This window comes from Sarcophilus harrisii, chromosome 1 (genome assembly GCF_902635505.1).
Source record: "Sarcophilus harrisii chromosome 1, mSarHar1.11, whole genome shotgun sequence".
In the NCBI taxonomy this organism is placed as follows: Eukaryota; Metazoa; Chordata; class Mammalia; order Dasyuromorphia; family Dasyuridae; genus Sarcophilus; species Sarcophilus harrisii.
Window position 1 is genome coordinate 662,706,343 of NC_045426.1, and position 25,853 is coordinate 662,732,195.

At 39.6% G+C, this 25,853-nt stretch overlaps 1 protein-coding gene across 2 annotated transcripts in view; it reads right to left on the minus strand.

The window, feature by feature from the left end:
• The window catches only part of SBNO2 (strawberry notch homolog 2), a 193,958-nt gene that overhangs the window by 90,411 nt on the left and 77,694 nt on the right, over positions 1–25,853 (minus strand). For both annotated transcript variants that reach the window (XM_031948032.1, XM_031948036.1), the window contains one exon: positions 12,373–12,496. In XM_031948032.1, coding sequence (XP_031803892.1) covers positions 12,373–12,496 — 124 coding nt within the window. The remainder of the gene's footprint in view (positions 1–12,372; positions 12,497–25,853) is intronic.

Here is a 25,853-nt window from a genome sequence, read left to right on the forward strand (position 1 = left end):
ACACAAATACAAGGAAATCAGAAGCAGCTTTAAAAACAGAGGTAGTAACCAACTGTTCTTTACATGTATAGATTCCTAGCAAGAAAGGAGTTTTAAACAAAATCCAGATTTAGAGCTGGAAGGAACTTAGTTTAAATTCTTCAATTTTTAGATGAAGAAAGTGAGACATAAGAATCCTGCCCTAAAGACATATACACAGCCAGTACGTGGCAGTCATGATTTGAACACAAACTTACCATATTCAAACAGTGCCCTGTCCTGTTAGCCACACTGCCTCTCCAAAACAACTGGGATGCATGTGTCACACATGCAGACACATACACACACACACACACAAATATTCTTTGGTAGGAGATTAACATAGAAAAAAGACAAGGCACAATGCTATCTGAAGGCAGGAATTCTACATAGAATATCACATTAGGCTTTTTAACTATTACAAGAAGGAAGTAAATAGTTTTAAAAGAATATATTTCAATCCCCAAAAGGATTCAATAGAATTTCTGATCAATTTCCCATACAAACAAAACCCAGTGGTTGGTATTTCCATCAATAGCTGGCAAAAAGAAATTCTCAGGTGGGAAACAGCCGGGAGCAAGGGCAGCATACTTTCAAACTCGGCCCAGACTGACCCTGCTGACCCCACTCTGGACCACTTGCGCAGCCTCCTAGTTGGTTTATCTGCCTCTCCTAGATTGTGCCCAGGCCAGCAGAGATACCTTTCCACAATCCAGCTCTTCTGTTTAAGAGTTCTGCTCCCTTCCTGTGTCTCTGCTCTGTTCCCCAGATTGGGAAAAACAGCCCCTTTCCCTTCTCCTCTATTCATTCTCCTCACCCAAACTCTTGCAGAGAAGCATCCCTTTAGCATCCTGACCCAAGGTTAGCACCCTGGGCAGATCCTCTAATATCTATTATTTGTGTTCTACTCAGCCTCAGCCAAAGGAAATCATGGTCAGTCTGTAATCAGCATCTGTGACATGTTTACTAAGTGCCAAAGACTGTACTAAGTACTAGTGATACTTCAGTTGTTCAGCCATTTTCAATGAAGTTAGTCTTTATGCCCCATTTGGGGTTTTCTTACCAAAGATACTGGAGTGGCTTGTTATTTCCTTCTCCAGCTCATTCACAAATGAGGAAACTGAGGTAAACTGGATTAAGTGACTTATAACCAGGGTTACAAAGACAGTAAGTGTCTGGTGAGTGTCCTGGCCCTCAATAATTCCATTCTAACTGAGTACACAACAGACAAATAACTTGGTACACAAAAGAAAATTCTGAGCAAATGAAAGGTCACTCCGAAAGGAAAACACTGGGAGCAGTTGGGACTGGAGCTGAGTCTTGAAGGACACTAAAATGCAGGGGTAAGAAGTAAGGGATTTCCAGATATGGGGACAGCTTGCTCTTTAAAAGTATATGGTAGAAATAATCCACACTTTTAGCAAAGATGCAGGATATAAACTAAACCCACATAAGTCATCAGTATTCTTATATATCACTAACAAAATCCAACAGAGTTACAAAGAGAAATTTCACTTAAAGTAACTGCAGATAGTATAAAATATTTGGAATCTATCTGCCAAGGGAAAGTCAGGAACTATATGAGCAAAACTACAAAACACTTTCCACACAAATAAAGTCAGATCTAATTGGAAAAATATTAAATGCTCTTGGATAGATTGAGCAAATATAATAATGATGACACTACCTAAACTAATTTATTTATTTAGTGCTATACCAATCAAATTCCCAAAAAAATACTTTAATGATCTAGAAAAAATAACAACAAAATTCATCTGGAAGAACAAAAGATCAAGATTTTCAAGGGAACTAATGAAAAAAAAAATCAAATTAACGTGGCCTAGCTGTACCAGATCTAAAACTATATTATAAAGCAGTGGTCACCAAAACCATTTGGTACTGGCTAAGAAAGAGCTCAGTGTGGACCCCAACATAGCATTCTTACTCTTTCTGTTGTTGTTTGCTTGCATTTTGTTTTCTTTCTCAGTTTCTAGCTCAGTAAAGAGGCATGGCCACGAGTCAGGCCACACTAACTGCAAGGGCAGCCTGGCCCCACTCCTCCCATGGCTCCCAAATCCAATGCTCCTTCATCACATACTATGCCTTCCAGGACAAGAGAAGCACCCTCACATAGGTGGGAGTGCAAGAGAACGAGCAGGGGGCAGGGCCAATGTAAGGAAGGAAGCTGAATGAAACAACTTATGATATTCCTCAAGTTTTGGATAGTCTAAGGGTGCACAAACAGAAGGCAATAAGAATTAACATTTTTCTTATGCTTTAAGATCGACGAACATTATCCTATCTTATTTTAGCTATAAGTATGGAGAAGGAAACTGAAATTCAGAGGGGTCCCTTACTCTGATCACAGAACATTTGAATTGAGGACTCCAGGTCCGGTTCTTAGTGTGCACAAGGTCAATACTTAATAAATATTTCTTGATTGATTTCAGCAGAACAGGAGCATTTTGGACATTGTCACCAGTGACAAATGAGGGGGTAGGAAGGCCGCTGGCATCACAATCACTAATAGGTAACAGACCAAGATGAATAATGTGGTCCCCCCCAGAGAAGCTGATGTCACAATGCTGGCTTATGAAAAGCGGGCTTGTTCTCATCGGGGCCGAGCATGGCAGTGGAGATTGCCTGGCAGAGAAAGGGCAAACGGAGAGGAACACAATGCATTATGGGAGGTGGCATGGTGGTGGGTGAGGCAGGAAAATATAGCATTATCTTACTTTCTATGACAGATAAAACAGAGCTTTGTCAATATTTTCAAAGCAGCAAAAGCACAGGTAAAGCCTCCAGACAGCTGGTCACTTCCCTCCCAATGGTACTCAGGTCATGTCACAGAGTGGGAAAAAAAGTCAGAACTGGGGCCCTCTATAGCTCGATGTTCATTTTCTTGGGGCTTCCGCTAAACCGCCCAATGTTTAATCTCCTAGGACTCAGGGACATGCATTTTCTGGTCTCTGTAAAAACACAGATTGTCTCCAGGGAATCCACAGAGAAGGGAATCTTTGCCTTCTCTGTCCAACTCCCAAGCTCCTGTGATTGACATCATGGCTAGAGTAAACTTTCATACAAGAGAAATAGAAGCAAGACAGTTGCTGCTGCTTTGGAGATTTTGGGGACAGAAAGCCTAAGACCTAAAGGGGATAAAGCCTAGGAAAGGCTCAGGAAATGGTTCCTAGACTATTAATCATATAAAAGCAGGAAATGAATCAGAACTTCAAAAGCAAACACCACCACACTCTCACTGAGAGGCAGCCGGACAGACCCTCCAGAGGAACCAGAGCTATAGGTACCTGATCATGGAGCTGGAAAAGGCCTGAAAACACAGAACCCAAGATTTCAGAGCTGGAAGGAATATAGATAGCCTGTTGTCTCTGGATTGCACGCTAGCAATCATTTCATCCTGAACTCTCATTTTACAGAGTTGGAAAACTTTGCCCCAGAGGGTCTGTGGGATTAGCCCAAGGTCACAGAGTGAACTAATGGTAGAGCCAAAACTAGTCCCCAATCCAGGGTTATTTCCATTACCCCTAGGGATGCCTTATCTGCATTTCCCACAAGGTCTAGCATAGGATCTGAACAGAAAAGCTACTAAGGAAATACCTGTCAAATACAATTCATCCCATGCCAATGCAGAGTGTCCCAAACCCACACTCTCTAATTACAAAGTTCTAGATTTAGCCTTAAGACTGAACAGGGAGCTGTTGCCCAAAAAATAGGGGGAGCTTGCACAAAAACCCTTTGGGCCTCAGTCCACAATGCTGGGCAATGCAACAAGATCCCAGAGAAAGCAGAATGAATCACTCAATTTTCTCAGAGCTCTCGAGGCTTCCCTTTTTGGTGAAAAGTTCTTTTTGTCCACTCCCTCTAGGGGATTCTAGCCCCTGAGTCAGCTAAAACCAAGCACTCTAACCAGGCCTCAACAACAGCATGGGGAGAGTTGGTTGGAAAATTGGTTTATGGGAAGGTCAGTGATTCGTACTTTTAAATTCCACCAAGAGTAGCGATTATTTCTCTAGGCTACTGACATTACCCACAGTTCAGAAGGGCCACTTTAATTCTGGATAAAATGGAATTTCATCGTCTCCCAGAGCCCACAGCTCTTGAGTAAAATACATGATGGGAGCTGATGAGTCATTCATTCCTGTTCTTGGAAAAGGAGGGGATGAGAAACAACAGTAAGGCAATGAGAAATGCAAACATGGAGAGAGGAGAGAAGGAAAAAAAAGAGGAGAAAGATGCCTAAATACATGCTCAAATGGGAAGACACAAAGATTAAAGGAGAGAGGGAGATGCCCAAAAAGGGGAATCATTAGAGCATTATTATACCCACTTAGGGTATGTTAGGACCTCAGCTAAGCAGTAGGAATGCAAATATAAGCAAGTCCCTGCCCTCAAGAAGCTTACATCTTAATGGGGAGGAGGTGCCAGAAGATGGGGAAGAAGGACAAGGAGATAAGCAAGAAGTGACTTTAGAGGCTTGGGCTCCAGCAAGATGAGGTGAAAGCAGAAGTTTAAGTGAATCAGACTGGATCAAATCCTGTGAGGATCTTTTCTGGTTCCCACTCTGTCATCAAGGATATTGAGCATCCTTCCTCCCAACTGGGTGTAACTTGCACATCTGAGACCATGCAGGTCACTCATACTTTTGTCTAAGTCACTAAAAATACTTGACAGCCTGTGAGCAAGGACAGAGGCTTTCCATTAGAGACCGTTTACTAAGATAACATCGAATTATTAACTACTCTTTGGGTCCACTTGTTCAAACAAATCAATCTAATGGAATCACTGTCTAATCAGCTCAGATATGAACTGTTTTTTTTTTATTTTAATGATATATTAAATTTCCAATTACAAATAAAAAGTTTTCAATATTCATTTTTGTAAAATTTTGAGTTCCAATTTTTTTCTCTCCCCCCCCTTATCTTCCTCAGTCCTAAGAAAGCAAACAATCTGACTTATTATACATATACAATCAATTTCTAACATGTTTCCATACGAGTCATGTTGGGGGGAAAAATCAAAACAAAAGGGAAAAACTACGAGAGGAAAAAAAAGGGTGAAAATAGTGTGTTTTGATCCACATTCAGTTTCCAGAGTTTTTCCTCTGGCTGCAGATGGCATTTACCACCCAAAGTTCATCAGAACTGTCTTGGATCACTCTAAAGCTGAGAAGAGCTAAGTCTTATCATAGTTGATCATCACACAATATGACCTGCTCTTGATGAAGACAATATCCAACCAGCAAAAACTGATGGGTCTTTTTTTTTTTTTAAACCACTTTTTATAGATGATGAGAAACTATCCCTTTAAAAAGGGACTGGGATTTCAAAAACAGAAAACTCCTGAGATGAGAATTCACAAATGTTGAATTTGCAATCATCTAGAACCTGGTGGACAGGACTTGCTGACTGACCTGAGGGAAGGACACAAAGAGTTTATTTTTTCTATTTGTTTTAAAATGCCTTTATCTATAAATGTTTATTATTCCATTTTTCACATTCTACCACTCAATCAGGTTTGTAATCTTGGTTTTATTCTGACCTCCTCATTCTTCATCATTCTACATATTTAATCAGTTTCTAAATCTTGATGTTCCTCTTCCCATGAGTTCTTTCAAACCTGTGTCCTTCTCTCCTCTCATAAACCATTACCATGAGCATTCATATGAGATGAGATTGCAGACTCTAACCACCCTATTATTTATACTACTGCATTAGCTTTTAAACTGGTCCTCCTGTTTGAAATCTCCCTCCCCCTTTTTTTTTCTTTTATCTTTTTTTCTTTTGTGAAGCATTTGGGATTAAATGACTAGGTCACACAGATAGGAAATGTTACGTCTCTGAGGCTGCACTTGAACTCAGGACCAGTGCTCTATCCATTGTGCCCTCTAACTGCCCTGATCTCCTTCCTCTTTAATCCATCCTCTGCATAGCTGTTAAGTGATGTTCCTATAGGGCAGGGACCATGAATCTCTGCTTCTCAATTAACTCTCACAAAGAAAATGGAGTGATAATGTCCCTACTGATTTTTCCAAGGTTCGATAAAGGGAAAATAGCCCTCTCCAAAACAGTGGAGCTGTCTGAAATAGATCACTCCTCTTGTCACAAGAGCAGCACACAACACCTAGGAGGTGATATTCCAGCTCTGCACCTCATCCCATAAGCAATGCACAGAGAAGCACTGCTCCCTATGGCCTTCAGTTTCCCATTTATAAAATGAGTCTGGTCCTTTCTAGTTTTAACACATTCATGACAAAAAAGTAGGAATAAAATCAGGGGTGACACCAGAGGGTCAGTTCTTAAGATTTAAGAGTGACCCCTCCCCCCTTAATCTTGTCATTGATCTATTTTCATTATTGATATATCACAGATCAAAAAGGCATCTCGATCTATCTGTCCCCACATCCTTATTCTGCTGGGCCCAGAGAGGGAAGAGATGATTTTTGTAACATCCACACAAGGAAGAACTTCAGACCAAAAGAATACGAACAGACAATTTTCAGATGAAGAAATTGAAACTATTTCTACTCATATGAAAAGATGCTCTGAATCACTATTGATCAAAGAAATACAAATTAAAACAACTTTGAAAATACCTCTCAGATTGGCTAAGATGACAGGAAAAGATAGTAATGAATGTTGGAAGGGATGTGGAGAAACTGGGACACTGATACATTGTTGGTGGAACTGTGAATACATCCAGTCATTCTGGAGAGCAATTTGGAACTATGCTCAAAAAGTTATCAAACTGTGCATACTCTTTGATCCAGCAGTGTTTCTACTGGACCTTTAATGCAAGGAAATCATAAAAAAGCGAAAGGGACCCACATGTGCAAAAATGTTTGTGGCAGTGCTTTTGAAGTGGCAAGGAACTGGAAACTGAATGGACAAATCACCACTCAATTGGAGAATGGCTGAATAAATTGTGGTATATGAATGTTATGGAATATTATTGTTCTGTAATAAAGGACCAGCAGGATGATTTCAGAAAGGCATGGAGAGACTTACACAAACTGATGCTGAGTGCCAACCTTTAAGATGGAGGAAGAGGATAGTGGAAAGGGAAATACATAGTGATGACATCTAAAGTAAAAAAAGACAAATTTAGTTGAACTTAAAGGTTGCTGACCTGTGATGCTAGTGAAAAGAAGTAGGAAGCTAGGTCTGTGCATGGTCCCGGGCAATGGGACTCAGAACACAGAAACAAAAGTTTAAAGGGAACTGAAAGTCCCAAAAGAAGATCGAAGGGGGTGGGGAGGAAAACTTTGGGGAAAGGTCAAGGAAAACAACTTGAAATGAGTCAGTTTGGTGTTCGTGGTATAGACACTAGCAAGGCAGGGGGCTCCCCCTCATTGAGGCGTTACAAGAAGTGGCTAAAGGCTATTCAATGGACTTGCTGGAGTGACGATTGTAGCTCAGGGCACTGAGAGTCCTGCACTGTCCAAGAGGCCCCTGAGCTCAGCCTCCCTTTACCGCTCATTCGGCTGTGCCACAGCTAAACTACCTCATCCCATGATCCAGAAACATTAAGCAGCCAGGAAATTTATGAATGTTCAGAAAATTATCCCGCTTTTACTCCCTGATGTTTTCCACATTCCTGCTGTAGCATTCCACCCCATGACCTCTTGCAGCAGGACATTACCTTACTAATCTCAAATGACCCAACAGATTGCCTGACTTCTATTCTGGTCTGTCTGTCACTTGAGGGAGGTCCCTCTTTCTGTGGGCCTTGCTGGAGGACTCTATTCCAAGGCAAACCTCAGTCTTCAGAGGAAGGAGGACCACAGTGAGAATCCTGTAAAACAGGGACCAGAATGCTTATACTTCCCAGCTCACATGGATGCTTAGGTAAAAGCACTTTAGGGCCGAAGGCATTACACTTGCAAGGGATCTTGGAGAACCAGTTAAACCCCCTTTATTCAATGGGGCAGGAACTGGAGATCCCAGGAAGCAAAATGTTGGCCAAGGTCTTGAATCTTGGTCTTGTGCCTGGCCCCATGGAAGCACCTCCAACTGTCTGGTGTCTATCTGGGAATAGCTCTGGGCAGGGCATGTAACTGCTCTGGTCCTTAGGATCCTTAGGGACCGGATGCTCTGGAAGGACCTTTCCCAGCTGCAGTTGGGAGTGACCGATGCCAACTGATAGAACAATGACCCTCAATTTTATTCCTCTGCTCACTCTGGGCAAAGGAGTCCCAGGCCAGTTGTGAAGAGAGCAGAGGTGAGAGTACTAGCACTCTGAGATGAGTCCTCCTGGATCCCCACAACTGACACACTTCCCTTCACACACAAAAAGAAGCTAAGCTTTCCAAAATGAATTTAACCAGTAAGGAGCGGGGGAGGAGAGACGAGCTGACAGCACACTTCAGAGAAGAGGAGAATGATAAATTACAAAACCAAGAAATCTGATGCTAATATAGTTCAAGTGCACTCAAAGGAAACATATTCCCAGGTCCCTTTTCCATGAGCATCTAGGACTGGCCTCATCAAGGTCATTATCCCCTGACCACATTCCCTTCAAGGGGGAAACTCCCCTTAAGTCAGAGCCAGGGTAAAGCCATGAACACTGATGTCTTACCTATATCAGGCAGGCAGGTGCTAGGATTCTAGGGAAGAAGGGAATAAACATGTATATAGACCCACTATGGGCCAGGCACTGTGCTAAGAGCACTCTACAAATAGTACCTCTTGGTCCTCACAACAATCCTACAAACTAAGTGCTATAAAGTGCCAATAAATCCCCATTTTACAGCTGAGCCAACTGAGATGGATAGAAGTTAAATTACTTGTCAGGTCCCTGCCAAGTCAACCAGCAAGTGTCTGAGGCCACTTCTGACCCCAGGCCTTCCTCACCATAGCACTCTGCCCATTGGACCCCCTATTTGCCTATCAGGGCCAAGGGTATGTGAAGTGGAGGCCAAGGAATGTTAATGAGGAGGTCAGGAGTGAGAACGCCCAAAGGCACAGGAAGCCCTGGGATTAGGAGCCAGAGCTCAGTCAGGACAAGCCAATGGGTCAGGGAAGCAGAGAGCGAAAAACGCCATGCAGCATGTGTGACGGCAGGACGACAGTTGGACAAGCCTGACACGTCGGCACAGAGCCCAAGGTTGGTGTGTCCGCTCCCCATCCCCGTCTGCCCTGCCCCTGAAAGGGAAATGCCGTCCGGGACCGGTTCACCCACAGCTGGGCCCTTCTGCCAATAGGCAGCTAAATAAACAGCAGGAGCGATGTGATGGTGGGACCTGACTCACATCAAAACAACTACGGAGGTGAGGAACACACTGGTACCCAGCGCAAAAGGAACCAACCAGGGAGACGGGAAGCTCTATGAAGGATAAACCCAATAGACTCCACAAGGGGAAGATGCTGGAACAGAGAGACATGGGAAAAGGCTTCCTGGAGGGGAAGGAGGCTGGGGAAGCCAGGAGCAGAGGTGAGGAAGGAGAGCATTCCAGGCATGGGGGCAACCCAGGAAAAGGCAGGGAGAAAAAAGAAGAGCCAAGAAAACAATACAATAACTGACACAGACTGGATACTGTGGGGGTGACAGAGAGTGGGAGCTTGGGAAGGAGCTGAGGGGTCTCTCTACCTTGTGGTTTTACAACCTTGTGGATCGAGAACTGGAAGAGACCTCAGAGATCATCTTGATATTCTATCTAGAATAGAAGCTCCTTGAAGACAGGGCTTTTTTTGCCTTTTCATTGCCCAGTAAAATACAAACCCTTCCATATAAAACTCTGACAGCGGAACTGAAGTGTGCTCTTGTCCAAGGTCACCGTGGCAATATGGAAAAGAGCCAGTCTGCAATCTAGTCCTTGCAAGCAAAACCCAGCACACCGTCTCTCAGGGTTGTTGGTGCGACTCCAATGAGATAATTTGTTTCAACATTTTGCAAGCTTTTAAGCACTACAAAAACATCTGCTCCTATGATTGTCGCTATTATTAGCCCAACCTGATTTTACAATGAGGAAACACAGTCTCAGAGAGGTTATGTGACTTGCCAATTGATTGTCACAGAACTATTGTCAGAGCAGTCATTCAAACCCATGCGTCCTGGGTGAGTATCTCGTTGAAAATACCCTGCTGCCACTTCACTGGCTCAGAAGGAAGGCAAAAGGAACTGACAAACAATTAAGTATTATGGAAATGTATGAATTAAATGAATGAATGAAAAGGCATTTATTAAGTGCTTTCTATGTCCCCAGCATTGTGCTAAAAATAGAGGATCCAGAGAAAAAAGGGTACACACTGTTCTTCTCAAGAAATATTATAATTGGGTCAAACAACATAAAAAAGAAAATTCATACACAGGACCAATGATGGAAAGAGCTCAGTAGATAGATGGATGGTGAGGCCTGAAAGTCCTTAGTTTATCCAACTAGTGAAGATGATCACAATGGAAACCTGAGGGCACAGGGCAGTAGTAAGAAGTGGTGCTCCTCCTCCATCTTTTCAGAAGGAAGGGAAATGTTGATTTCCACCAAAGTCAAACCCTGTGAACAGTTAAGTAGATGAGGCAAGAAGAAAGGTAGACACTCCATGGCCAGGGTAAAAACAGGGGAAATAACAGCAAGAGAATATATTTATAAAATGCCTTAACTACACAAAGCACTTTCTTTAGGACCTAGTGGGATATGCACTGCAAATATCATCCCCAATTGACACATAAGTAAACTGAAGCTCAGAAGGAAGAACTATCTTCAACTCAATCAGACCAACATAAACTACATCTCAGCTATGTAAAGCAGAGAGGTCAAACTAGTGGGGCCTGAACAGATTAAATTGGGAAATGTTTGACAAAATAAATAAAAATGTAAAACAACAAAAATAATGCTATTATTATCATGTTAAGATAAGGTCTGCAAGGACTGATACCACTAGTAGAGAGGAATAACTTGTTAGGTGCTAGAGATACAAGATTTTTTAAAATGATATAATTCTTGCTCCAAAGAAGCTTATACTAGGAGGAGAATGAATATGTGTACAAATAGCTATGATAACCTCACATAGGAAAAGTCAAATAGAGTAGGGAAAGGGAAAACTTCTGAGAAGGATTCAAGGAAGGCTTCATGGGAGAGGTATCACTTGAGCTGGGCCATGAAAGTAGACAAAGGGAAAAGGGGCTCTCCTCACAAGGGAAACGTAGGAGATGTCAAAATAACTAATTCTAGATTTGGAAGCAGCCCATTTTAGGCATGCACAAATGAAGGCAAAATAGGAAACAATGAAGTAATCCAGCTTGGCTAATGTATATAGGACATAAAGAGGAGTAGTTTGAGAAAAATCTAGATAGTGTGGAGACAAATTACAGAGGACCTTGAATGCCAGACTAAGAAACTTGTAGCTGAAATTATAGTCATCATGGAATTATTGAAGGTTTCTGAGCTGGAAGGCAAGGTATTAAGAAGATTCCTTTGACAGAATTTGGAAGATGGATTAAAGAGAGGAGAAACTAGTGGTATGAAGATCCATGTCGCAGTTTTCAGTCCAGTCTAGATGTCATAAGAGGTTAAAATACAATAGTGACAGTGAGATGAAGAGGGAGAGAAATTAGATATATTATAGAGAGAAACGTTAGGAAATCATGAAATTAAACCTTCAGTTGGCCAAGAAAATTCCAAAGGGATAAGTGATCTGTTGAATGTCACATAACTGATAAGCCAGAGAAGTTTTTTATATTCTACAGGCAGTGCTCTTCTCAGAAAAGTGCCTTCCCAATTCTAAGTGTTGGGATGGGACACTGGGGCCTTGATTCAAAATTCCAAGTTCAGTTACCACCACAACGTGAAACTATGTGATGATACTCCTCTGGCTCTAGCCTATGGCACGGGCTTCCAGAGAAGATTTCACAACTGGGAAAAGCCATTTCCTCCATCTAAAACTAGAGGATTTTGAACTCTCTGAAGGACTTTGACAAGCAAAACAATCACTTCAGGACATGACTAGGTTAACGGAGGTCATGCTGATGTCTTGCCCAGGCACCCTATAAAGTCAACCAAACCAGGCCTCTGCATATAGAAGCCATGGGACTCTGACATAAGAGGAAAACTTCAGAAGCAGCTAAAGCCTACTAAAACTACTAAACATTCTAGCTACAGGATCTCTGCTGAAGAAAATGTCTCATATACCCTTTCAAAAGCATCACCACCAACTAAAGTCATCCAGCAAAGAGTAAAAAACAAGATCCCAAAAGACAAGTTAGTAATGGGAATGGTTGAGGGTGCCTTCAGGTTCCCTAGGAGGCATTCCAAAAAAACCATACAAATCTGTTCCAAAAGCATGTCTGGTTAAAAGCCCCAAATAATCCTGGGGCATACATATTAGGGCAGGAGGAACTTACCTGAGGAAAATCACCATTTTTTGGTAAGAAGCTGGCAGGGCCCACAGGTGCATAGTTGGTGTCCAGGCAATGTTGTCTATTGATGGAATCTGGGTAAGGGTAGGAAGGGGCAGTCATATATGGCCTGAGGAAAAAAAAGAAAACAGGTGACTATGATGGCCTCCCTGAAGGCCCTCCTTTCAGAATTACCAGAGACCAAGGCACTCTGTATACAATAAGCAATGCCCAATACTGATTTAAGGGGCACATAGACAAGTTGAGGTGAATTCAAAAGGGTGACCAGCATGGGAAAGACCAGCTGGGATCACCAACTCAAAGCCTAGAGTAGAAATTATTTAACCTTCCTATTTTGCCACCTATATCCAGCTGCAAAGGTCTATCAATTTTACTGTATGTTGTTTAGTTGTTTTTCAGTTATGCCCAATTCTTTATGGCCCCATTTGATGTTATTTAAACAGAGATACTGGAATGGTTTGCCATTTCCTTCTCCAGCTTATTTTACAGATGAGGAAATTGAGACAAAGAGGGTTAAAGGACTTGCTCAGGAGAAACCAATTAGTAAGTGTCCGAGGGAAGTTCTGAAGTCAGGAAGAGCAATCTTTCTGACTCCAGGCTTAGCACTTTACCCATTGTGCCACCTAGCTGCCCATTATCAATTCTACCTACAAAATAAAACTTATCTTACACTGCAATTCATGCTACTTTGAGTTTTTACTTCTCCCAAAGAACTGAAATCACATCCTAATGAATATTCCAATCTCTTCCTCAGCAAATCCATTCTCCCTATGCTGCTAGATTAATCTTCAGGAAGAACAAGTCCTCTGAATACATCCTCTTCTATTCAAAAATATCCAATGGCTCTCCAATGTCTATCAAATACAAGATAAACTCCCAATCCCAGCATTCAAGGTTCTCTACAATCTGACAACCAACTCCCCTCTTGACTACTTCCACAATCTGGTTCCTTTAAAGAATCACCTCTAAAGGCTCCATAAACAGAAACACTCCTTGCCCCTGATTTCTGGTCTTGACCTTTCCAATTTCTATCCCTTTGCTCACATGATTTGAACAACCAATTAGTCAAAAATCATTCCCAAACTGTTTATGTGCCATATACTAAGCTGAGTACTAGGGAATATTTTTAAATGATCTTGAGTTGATGAGAGCTATCTACACCCAGAGAGAGGGCTGTGAGAACTGAAGGTGGATCACAACATAACATTTTCACCCTTTTTGTTGTGATTTAAAACCCAGAAAAGTAAATTCATTTGTGCAACCAACAGGGGCTATATAGTGAATGAATTAAGGTCACTAATCTAATGGAGGAGACAAAATATATGTTTCATTATAACCTTTATGTCTTCAAAATATGAGGAAGACTAAGAATTAGAAAATCAGTTAAAGTAGGAGAATGAGGATAAAACAATAGAGAAATAAATAAAACAATAGAGAAAGAAAGACAAAGAGAAATGAAACGATGTTTCCTTTTTTATTTATTTTTAATACACATTATTTTATGAATTATGTTGGGAGAGAAAAATCAGAGCAAATAGGAAAAACCATGGGAGAGATTAACAACAACAACAACAAAAAGAAGTGAACACAGCATGTATTGATTTACATTCAGTCTCCTTAATTCTTTGTCTGTTTGCAGATGACATTTTCTGTCCAAAGTCTATTGGGATTGTTTTGGATCACTGAACTACTGAGAAGAACCAAGCTTTTCATAGTTTATCATTGCATCTTCTTGCTGTTATTGTGTACAATGTATTCCTGGTTCTGCTTGTTTTGATATTTTTCATATTTGGTATGTATTAGAAGAGCATATAAACAGAGGAAAGAATGAGAGTAGCAGGTATAAAGTAAGCCCATTCATCTGACATAGATAAAGGAAGACTAAATAATATACACAGAAATACACAATTTGGTGTGTAAACACATCAAATGGGGAAAAGGCGGGGAATGGTTCCCAACAAAAATAAAAATATCAAGGAGGAAAAAGTTGCAAAACAGCAACAATATTGTTTCTACAACTTGATCTTAAAAAAGGAATTAAAAGAAAAAGAAAAGAACTGGAAGGTATAAGGCGTCAATCAATTGGGGAATGGCTAAATAAATCATGGTATAAAAATATAATGGAAGCTTATTGCTCTTTAGTAACTGATGAGACCTTTTCAAAGACTCCTGGGAAGTAGGAACTGAAACTGAGAAAAGAAAGCAGAGACAGAAGTATAATTTATACATTGACAACATAGTCAAGAAAAACAACTTTGAAAGACTTAAGAACTCTGAACGAAGTTAAAACAAATCTTACTTCCATGGGACCTCAAATGAAGCATGGTATCTTCCCAGACAAAGATTTATGATGCAGATTTATGGTGCAGAAAGAAACATACACTTTTGTGAATGGTTACTATGTGAATGAATTTTGCTTAATTATGCTTATTTGTTACCAGGAATTTTTCTTCTGTTTTGTTTTGGGAGAAAGCAGGTTAGCAATAACAATATTGCTCCCAAACAAATTTCAAAAGATGAACAACAGAGAGTACAAAGTTATGAAAGTAATAATGTATGGGGTATATAACTTTTTTCCAAACACATTTCCCTTTTTTTCGATTCCACTGTGTGGATGGAAATGTTTATTGTGAGAATTGTCAACTTGACTGGAACTGGCCCCTAAACTGTGGTTGGCCAGAATCAAAGAGAGCAGACTAGAGATGGGAGAGTCAGAGATCCAACAGATGTTTAATTAATTTCAAAATGAAGAAAGCACTTGCTAGTAGAAGTACCCCTTCCTAAGGAGGAGAGCTTATCTTCCTGAGGCAGAGACAGTACCTTATAGACATAAATGGGCTAGCCCATGACCCTATCATTCTCAGGCCTTGAGTAGCATTTCCTATAGCAGACTCATGCATGGACAATGCAGGCATTCCTGAGTCCTGCCTTTGTTTATTGTCCACAGTGGTACAGAAGCAGTGGGAATAGGAATGGTATCTGGTTTGGTTCCCTTAGAAGTTAGAAACAGGGATTGTGAGCATGTCAAGAGGTATGATAGAGGTTGGCTCTCAGGCTCCTGGGAAATAGGGGGAGCTAAAATCACGAATCCCTCAGTGAACACCTGGTACTGGTCAAAGCAATACATCTTCTCATAGGGCAAGATCATCCAGAGTGCAGATTGTTTTTATGACAAACTCAGGGCACAGCCAGCTTGCTGGGCCTTAGCTCTGGGGAAAAGGCTGTCCCTAAAATATTTTGACAGGGTGTATAGGTTCAGAATTAATAAAATAAATTTAAAAGACAAAAGGGAAATGGCCGTCAATTAGGGAATTGTTAAATAAATTGCAGGACACAGAAGTAACAAAATATCATTATGCGATAACAACTAATGAAAATGAAAACTACAAAGAAGCACAGGAAGTTATACAACAGATACAAAGAAAAGAAAGTTGAAAACAGTATGCATGAGGATTACAAAAATGGAAGTGGTAAGAAAAACAACAAAAATCCTAAAACCAAGTGCTATAAAATTATACTAAGAAGAGCTATGAGACTGAAACAGTGCTGACAATGGATGTGAAATGCAACACTTTATATGGAGGACTTGGTTATCAGTTACTGACTGATATTGCCAAAAATCCTGCTCTGCTCCCACCCCTAATCCCACTTCAGTCTTTGTTATAAAAGTTGTTTTCTGGAAGGGAGGGATAAACTGAGAAATGAAAATCATGTAAAAACAAAAGACATCAGTAAAAATTGACATTTAAAAAGATAAAATCCTGGAGACAAAAGTTGGTATTTTGGTTTATAGCTAGCAAAAAAAGGCACTTAATAAAGGAACAGAATTGTCTGTCTTTCAATGCACAAAATTCCTTTATGTGAATGACAAATTACACTTTTATAAGGTTCTTATATTTATATGGGCAGGATCTGAAACAATGGATATAAGCCAAATGCTTTTTTCATAATAAAAAATGCTGTGTTAAAACCTAACAGGATCATGTATTGTCTATACCTCTAAGGCAAATGTGTAATAGAGAAGGTATGATAGGCTGTGGAATCATCTTCGAAAGCCGTGTGTAGGTCCTCTCCAAACCAGTAAATATCCTTCTGATAAAAAATTAGAGAAATGAAAAAGCAGAGATATCAATTAGCTGCTCCTGCTGTTTTCTTAGGTTTTGTTCTTGGGTAGAGGGTTGAGGTTATTAATAACATCCATGCATAAGGTAGATTTGTAACAGGGAAGCTAGGAAGTAGAAGAGGGGGACCATTCTACACATGGGGAATAGTTAGTGAAAAAGCATCAAGTCAGGAGGATGGATTGTGTGATGAAGTGAGGAATCTTGTCAACTTGAAATAAAGAAGACTACCAAAGTAACAAAAACAGGACCTTTACCCAGGACAGGAGAATTTGATTCGGAACACCATATAACACAGAAGTCCCTGGAGCACCCAAGAAGGGCAGAGGGGGCAGGGTTTAAATAGTCTCAAGGAAGGTCTAGTCCTGCCAAGCTGTAACATAAATTGCTTTGCATAACAACAGAAGGAGGCTGGGGATGGTGAATCTGGTCAGAAAGCAGAATCTAAGTGTAGCAACAAGGAGTTTCCAGAGGTATCCCAAGACTGGCTGCAACCAGAGGGTCAGTGTTAGGTAGTCCCTGGTAGCTACATTCAACAGCAGCAATTCTCGTATCCCTAATACTTAGCATCGTGCCTGATTGGCACACAAATAGTGCTTAATAAATGCTGACTGACACACTCCCTAAGAACAAAGCCTAATCATGGAAAAACAGGAAGGGACAAGAATGTGAAAAGAACGTTGAATGCTGGAGTATTTAATATGTGATCTTGTAATTAATAGGGAGCCACTGACATTAACTGAGTAGGTCAGACATGTTACAGAAATGCTGACAGATCCATTCCACTTTGTGTCTACTTGCTGTCCTTCCAGATTCTTCTACAAATCCTTTTAGAATTAAAACGGCAAAACTAAATCTTATGTCAAGTTTTTTGAGGTTGATTTCCCCATTATTGCTTTTCACTGTTTCTGAGGCCAGACCACTGTAATCCTCCACAAATCATCTCTTGAACAATTGACAAATAAGCTTGCATACTAAATTGATTTTGTCCCTAATTCTCCTTTGGGTGAGGTAGTGATAATCCGAATCAATGTCTTTACTTTTACCCAGTTAGCAACTTGTTTAAAGAGACAGAATTTCAGCTTTTAACTACTCCACTATTATCATGTCAACCCTATCCTTATCTGATATTGATTTTGGCCTTTGATCTAACAGGTCAACATTGCAAGTATACAGATAGCGGATTCTGAAATGGCTCCCACATAATAACATGACATTTTCTATCTTTTAAAACAATCAATTTTATTTTTTATGATGCTATTCGGACTCAGTATGTTTAACACTTCCTGATTATCCTCTGGAAAAAAAGTCTTCATGACATATAAGTAGAAGGCAGTCACACTGGGCTGGGTCATTTTGTAATTTTATCTTTTTCATGGATTGCTATGGCCAAAGAATGAATCATCTAATTGACCACTATAGTGGTGGTATGCTCTGTAATAAGCTAGACTCAAACCTTTTAGCCAACAGAACAGTATCCTAAGTCTTTATCATGTGGTGTGAATAAATGAATAAAAAGTATATTAAACGTCTTCTAAGTACTAAGCAATGGCAGAGACACAAATACAAAACCTAAATGATTCCTGCCCTAAAGGATCACATCTTTTATTGGAAAAGGCAATACTCTGGGAGTGGGGGGAGAGATAATCTAGAGTGTGGGAATTCACCATAGAACAACAGGGCAGTCAACAGTTGTGTCTTTTCCAGAGGCAACGGTAGTGCTTATGACTAATACACACAAATACAAATATTTGTTTTGGTATATGTCATTAAATGATAGGCTTATAAGGATATTATGATACTTACATATTATATAAAAATTATTTAAATTATATAATAAAATGTTTGTAATTACATAATAAAGTTTCCTAACTTTATATTAAGCAATGAATTATTCCAAACTGTCAAGACAGTTCATATCTTGATATGAAATAACATTCCATATCTTTTATATAGTTATGCCAGCATGGCAGTATACTTTCGTCAATGTTTTTTTTTTTTTCAAATCTTTTTAATCTAAACATTATAACATATACCAGAAAATCATATAAGCATGATGGAATTATAACTATAAATACAGTTTAAAGAAAATAAAATTGTAACATTTATGAAGCTTAATGTTTAAAAAAGTAAAACTAAAAAAAATTTGGTTTTTTGGATATTACATGATTTAGCAAACTAAAACATATCATCTTGACATGTACATCAATCAGTAGCACCATTAAAACTACTCTCCAAATTAAAGGCCATTTAGTGATCCATTTTCCACATAAGGATGACCTTTTTTTTTTCTACTGACAATTTCTTCAACAAATTCAGTACGAATTGTTATGGGGCAAAAAAATGGATACCCCTTCAAATAAAAAACATTACAAAACAAAACAAAATCCTACTGTGTGATTAAAGATTCTGCTTTAGCATACTGGTATCAAAACATATTCACACAATATTTTGAAAATCCTACAAATGCTTGCTTATCAGAGCCATAGCCTTAAAACTTAATAATATACCAGTATCTCCTTAGGATCAAAAATAAAAATGAAAATCCAGTTTAAAAAAAAATTCTCTTCCACTGAACAATTTATTCCTGAAGCTATGGAAAAGATAGAAAGCAAGGAAAGTTTATACTCATGCTCCCTGGGTATAAAATAGCTAGGGAAAAGGGCTCTTGGGAAGACAGAGATGCAAAGTACTAGAGAGAACAGTGAAATGGATTGGTTCTTCCTTAGCATGGTCTTCAGATGGTCCCATGTGGATCCCTGAGCAACAACAGCAGGAGAGAAAATGACCAGAGGGAATATAATGACTCAAATTCTCAGAGAGTGCCAAGATGAATGGCTTAAGGTCTTTCAAGTTTCACTTGCCTAAAAATATCCTAGTCTCTCATCTAAGTGACTTGCAGGGATAGCAAATTTTCCTGAGTAAGGGATAAAAAAAGATGTTTCCCTTACAAATTGTCAAATCTGTAAGCTATGACAACAGAAGCAAGTAACAGAGACCACAAGGTGAGGACCTTTTAGATTTGTGTGGATAATTTTGCATCTTATAAAGATACTATATAAGGGATATGATACTATGAGTTTTCATTTGCAAATGAAAAGGGCCAGGAAAGTAGCTGAGTAGCCAGGAGAGATTACTAATTTACCCCCAGGACAAAGACTGGCACAAAAAATTTACTTACTCATTTACATGGATCACTAGGAGACACCAGTTAGTAATTAGGGCAAATGACCAGTATCTATTTATGGTTAACAGCAATCAAACTTTGGAAAATATAGTTAATAACCCCCATAAATTCAGGGTTAGGCATCTCAGTGCGGTGACTCAAGCCTTATACTAGAAAAAGTTGTGGAAAATAAAACCTAACACTGTCCCACTTCCTTCCTGAGAGGTGACAAACCAGAATTGAGACCCTGAGCCAGCAAAACTAAGGGAAGCTTTTGCCAGTTATAGGTGAAGGTCTCTACTTTTCTGAAAGAACAGTAACCCAGCAGAGGACAACGAATGAGGCTGAAATCGAAGACAATGGAGTATACTGCTACCAGTGAAGAGTAAGCCTAGGATATCCAGTGCACAGACTTGCTGAGAAAAACAAACAAACAAACAAACAAAAACAGCATGTCCTAGGAAAAACAAGTCCAGTCTACAGCAGAGCAAACCATACAGCAGAAAAGTAGCATGGGGAAAAAAGTAAAAAAGTAGGAAGATCTTGAATCCCTGAAGTACCAGAATTATGAATTATCTTATATGTGAGTTGCATATATGTTCTTTTAAGGGATCCCTCACTTTAGCTGTATTCTAAGTTTGGTGCCCATTCTCCTCACAGATGCTAAATTTATAGGAAAGTATGCTCAGATTTTTCAGAATGATTTTTAGCTACTCTTTTACTATGACATTTTAGGAAAAGTCTTTCTTTTTTTTTTTTTTTTTTTTTTTATTATAGTAACTTTTTATTGACAGAATCCATACCAGGGTAATTTTTTTACAACATTATCCCTTGCACTCACTTCTGTTCCGATTTTTCCTTCCCACCCTCCATCCCCTCCCCTAGATGGCAAGCAGTCCTATATATGTTGAATATGTCCTAGTATATAGGAAAAGTCTTTCTTTAAGTTCATTAAGTCTACAGTGTCCGATGTTAATGGAAAGCATACTGGTGAGAGCTTGTAAGCCCGGGGAACGAATCTACAAACCTGTGCACGCCACGTTGGAGGGATATTCCAAAGTGGGTGTTACATTTCCCAGGGCTCACACTTCAATAGTACAGCCTTCAAGAACCCTGGGTCATCTTCATGCCTCAATGAGACATCAGCAATACTTTGAGATGAAATTAAAAACAACTACCACCACCCTGAAAAAAGAACACTTGCATCAGCACAAGTCAGATTCTACAACAAAAGCAGCTAGTACCAGACTAAAACTTTTGATTAGCTTTAGCTTCACACATCATTCAGGTATCCAGTTATCCAGGCAGGCCATCTCAGCTCTTCTTGCTGCTGCTGACCTGCTCCTCTCACCCGGCCCATACCAGGGTCTTCCTGAATCCACACCCCACACAATGGAGAAGTTATTTAAGTCACTGTAGCGATCCCTTTCTACAATCTATTTCAGATGATTACTGAACATATATGTGTAAACTAGCTCACTTAGCCCACTATATTTGGCTGACCCTAGACACCGTCTCTGTTTCAGTTTCCCATCCCATCAGCTCTCCTAGCCACATGCTACCTAATAAGGGCATATTCAACCCCACATCACTCCAGCTTGCTACTTCCCCAAACAAAACTACCTTCCCTAGTTACCTCTTGCCTGTATGTGGTCTTTCCTTACTAGAATAAGCTCTCTGAGGACAAATACTGTCTTTAAAAGCATTTGACACTTAAGAACACTTGACAGAACCTAGCATAAAGTAAAGTGTTTAATAAATGCTTTTTCATTCACTCATCAATTCATTCAATAAAATTAAATCGATAATCCAGTATTGGAACAAATCCAGAAGAACAAAAACATGCAATTCTTGGGTCTGACCAACCCCATATTGTAAATCGCTAGGGAAAAGCATCATTATTCATATTTCAACCTTCTAAGCTATCTGCAAGTAACATCAGCTAATAAAATTGACTTCAGCTAACAATGTACACACCCAGAAATAAGTTCAAGAAATGGTTAATACTACAAGAACTTTGAGGTAAGATGGCTTTACTTCTTTCTCCCAACGACAGCCTTCAACCCATGACCAAGAAACAGATCCTTTCGGTTTCAGTTACCAGAAAACACCTGTTAACTCTTTACCTGACAGAAAGAAAATCTATGTGGCTATTTTGCAGCAACTCTAAGTACAGGACATTAACCAAATGCTTATGTTATAATTATGAGTGGAAAAGCTCTTGGGAGAATATCCTAGGGACAGATGTTTGTTATAGCTTAAAATCACATAGTAAATTTACAGTTGACAAAGCAGTTTTCTCCTATCCACCTTACAAAGGACATAGCCCTAGGATTACTAAGTCCATTTTACAAAGATTAAAAGAAGTGAAATGACTAATCCATATTGCTAATAAATAGCCATCCTAGGCCTAGAACTCCAAGACTTCCTAGATTCCAAGGCTACTGATCTTTCTTTCCTTTGCAGTGAGAAGCCAAGGCCAAAGACTTCAAAAACCTCATAAATTCTCCAGGTTAGACACTATGGAAGGCCAAGCAGGACAAACAGTTCAGTTTCCTCTGTAACATGGTAATAGCACCCACCTCCCAGAACTACTATGAAGACAGTACTCATAAACTGTGAGGCATTCTACCATCGCAAGTTGCCATTATTGCTATCTGTCCCCCAAGATTCCTTCCTATGGGATCTTAATCTTAAAAGCAAAACACAGCTGGTAGCTGTGAAGACAAGCCTTTTTAAATCTTGAAGCAAAAAAAGAAATATTATTATGGTTCTCAATTAACAATGCGTTATAGGTAAGGCAGAGAAATAGGAATGATCTCAGAGGCAGCTGGGTCCAACTGCAGCTCTAAGAGCTGAATCCCCTCTATAAAGAGATTGAATGCTTACCGACAAAAAACTTGAAACACTAGACTGCAAATAATCCCCGCCCAACTTAGTAATTATCAAGTTCTTGATCACACTTAAGGAAAATCAGCTACTGCAATCAACCCCATCAGTCCTAGTCCTGTCCTCCAGAAGCCCCCACAACTAATCCTGCTCTCTTCCCTCTGACTTGTCTTCAAACATCCTTCACACAGACACTGGAAGACACAGTTCATACTCTTCCATCCCAAGTCAAGTCTGTGCAAGGATAAATCTTGCAAGGGAAAATGGGACACACCTACAGGTCTTGAGCACACTAGCAAATTCTGATGCAAGCAGATTTGAGGAAGAGATAGCTTATATCACAGTGGGATCTCCCACAAGACACTGCAAAGCAACAACTTCGTACGGCTGTTGTTTTTGACCAAAGCCCATCATAAGACATAGGGAATAAGGAAAAGCTACAAAATGAACACTAAGATATGATAGACACAGAACAAAGAATGGCTGAATGTGAGAACAGGTAACATATTACTAACGTTCATTTCCTAAAAAGAACCATCAGACCAAAACACCATTGTGCCATTTTAAGGGTGGCATCTAAAGCTGCAGCTGTGTGACCTTAGGGAAGTTATCCCAACCAGTGAAACATGGAACAGGTTTGGTTCCTGGGGCAGGTGCTAGAGAGCATCATCTGGGACATTCTCCTCCCTACTCTAGAATCTTTTTGCATTTAAATAAATGCTTACTTAGTTTTGTGGCAACAGAGAAGTTAGCATGCTTAATAGTGACATGGCAGGTCTTTCTGTGACATTGCCTCTAAAATATTATTATCAAAATTCAAATTATTCATGATGGTTTTTATTGAGAGGAGTGCAGCACAATAGAAAGTACACTGGGGACCTGGCATCAGAAGACCTAGGATGGAGTAGTGCTACTGCCATTTCCTCACTATGTGGCTCTGGACAAGCCATTAACTTCTCTTGGCCTCCATTTCCTCACTTGTACAATGGGTACAATGACTATGCTCTGCCTGATGTAACATAGTAAAGTGGATTTGGGGTCAAAGGAGAGTCGTTCACGGACTCATTCTACCTCGATGTACCTTTTGGCAGAGCACTTAAATTCTCAGAGCCTCAATTTCCTCTTCCATAAAATAGGGAAGTTTAACTTCTAAGGTTGTTTTAATTTAACAAACCATTCATTAATTGACTACCATATACAAAACATTGTACAAAACTACATTCTAGAAATATAAACACAAAAGGAGTAACAGTCCCTACCCTCAAGGGCTTTACATTCTCTGGGAAGAGTACAGTGTGCAAACAGATAAATACATACAAGATTTGTGAGAAATAGAAAAAGGAGTAGTAGACAAACTTTCCCATAGAGGATGGCACATGATCTGGGCCTTAAAGGAAGTCAGGAATTCTAAGAGTGAGAGGCAAGGGTCATTTTGAGGGAAGCATTTTGTAAGATGCAATGCAAATATGATCAAAATGGGAGCCATGTCCCAACATGATTCATAAAGCAATGTGACTTAAAAATAAATAAATTATTATTTTTTTTTTTAATGGGAGCCATATGCCAGTTAGTCTGGAGCAGCTTGTGAGTTTCTTCTTGGAATCATGCTATTAAACGCATAAAATAAAATAGAGAATTGTAAAGGAAAAATGATATTAAAATGCAATAACTATTTTAAAAAACAAGTTCATGAATGATGAGCAGGTAGATTTTAGGAAAACCTGAAAAAAAAAAGACTTACATGAACTGGAACAAAGTGAAATGAGCAGAAACAGAAAAACATTGTATATGGAAACAACATCATGATGTTATTGATGTGTGATGATAAATTATAAATGACTTTGCTCTTCTCAGCAATACAATGATGCAAGATAATAACAAAGGGCTCATGATAGAAAATGCTATCCATAATCAGGAAAAGAAATTTAGACTCTAAATGCAAATGGAAGCATTCTACTTGCATTTTTATTTTTTTGTGGGTTTTTTCTTTTAGTCTGTTTCTTCTTTACAATTACAAAAATTTACAATTTTACAACAGAAATACATTTTACATGATTGCGCATATAAAATCTGGATCAAATTGCTTATCATTTTAGGAACAGGGGAGAGGAGGCAGAAAAGTCTATAACTCAAAATTTTGCAAAAATGCATGTTAAACATGTATGTCAACCTGCCATCTGGGGGAGGGGGTGGGAGAAAGGAGGGAAAAATTTGGAGCAAAAGGATTTGCAACTGTCAATGTTGAAAAATTACCTATGCATATATCTTGTAAATAAAAAGCTATAATAATAAAAAAAGAATGAAAAAATGCATGTTAAAAATTGTTTTAATTCTTAATTGAGAAAAAATGAAATACTATTAAAACATTTTTTTTTTAAGTTCACAGGACCCCTGAAATCTATCCGTGACCATCAGGTTAGGAAGTCCTGTCCTAGAGACAAAGGACAGAAAAGTACAGGCTTATTTTCTATGACTGGTCGGGCTCAGATGATGAGCTTAGATGAGCTCAGAGAAACGAGGGGTCTCTGTTTTCCAACACTGTACTGGACAGTTTGGACGTAGATTGTCAAAGTCCATCAGAGTTTAGAGAAGACTCTAAACTTGTGTAAACTCTAATGTGTACTGTACCCTTCCCCCAGTTTCACCCCTGGATACCCAGAGCCAGGAAGTTGATCCAGCTCCTATAGGTGGAATCAGTCTCCTCCCTTCACAGCACTCCTGCCGGCAGTGTCACAAAAAAATCAACAACAACAAGCCAGTAAGAAAGAATAAAACGAACGCTGGTCATCTGCCAAGAAGAAAAGGCAGAAGCTTGCTCTTGCAGTTGGCTGGCTCCCAATCCTCAGAAGCTACTAGGGCAAACCTGGTAAGCCATGCCTGTTAAGGATGCCCAAATCTCTTAATTGAAGCTTACTACCCTGCCTACACCTGGGATGCTGAAGTGTATATACAATGGCACATTGTAAATATGAACCCTCTGACAAAAAAATTAGTGTTTCTTGAAAAAAGGAAATTGTATGTTAGAAAAGTTGTACCTCTAGTAAGCCAGGGAAGGACGGAGACAAAAGACTTGAGAAGCTTAAATTCCCACTTCCTAAATTCTTCCTTCCCCAAAAAAACCTCTGGTGATGGTTATAAATTAATTAATTAATTCATCCATTCAATTGATTCTACAAAAATTCATCAAGGACCCACTAAGTGCAGAGGGCTGGTCTTGGCTTGGAGGATTTAAGAGACAAGTCAGATACAGTCCTAGCTCTCAAGTCAGCCAATAAATAAGCTTTTATTAA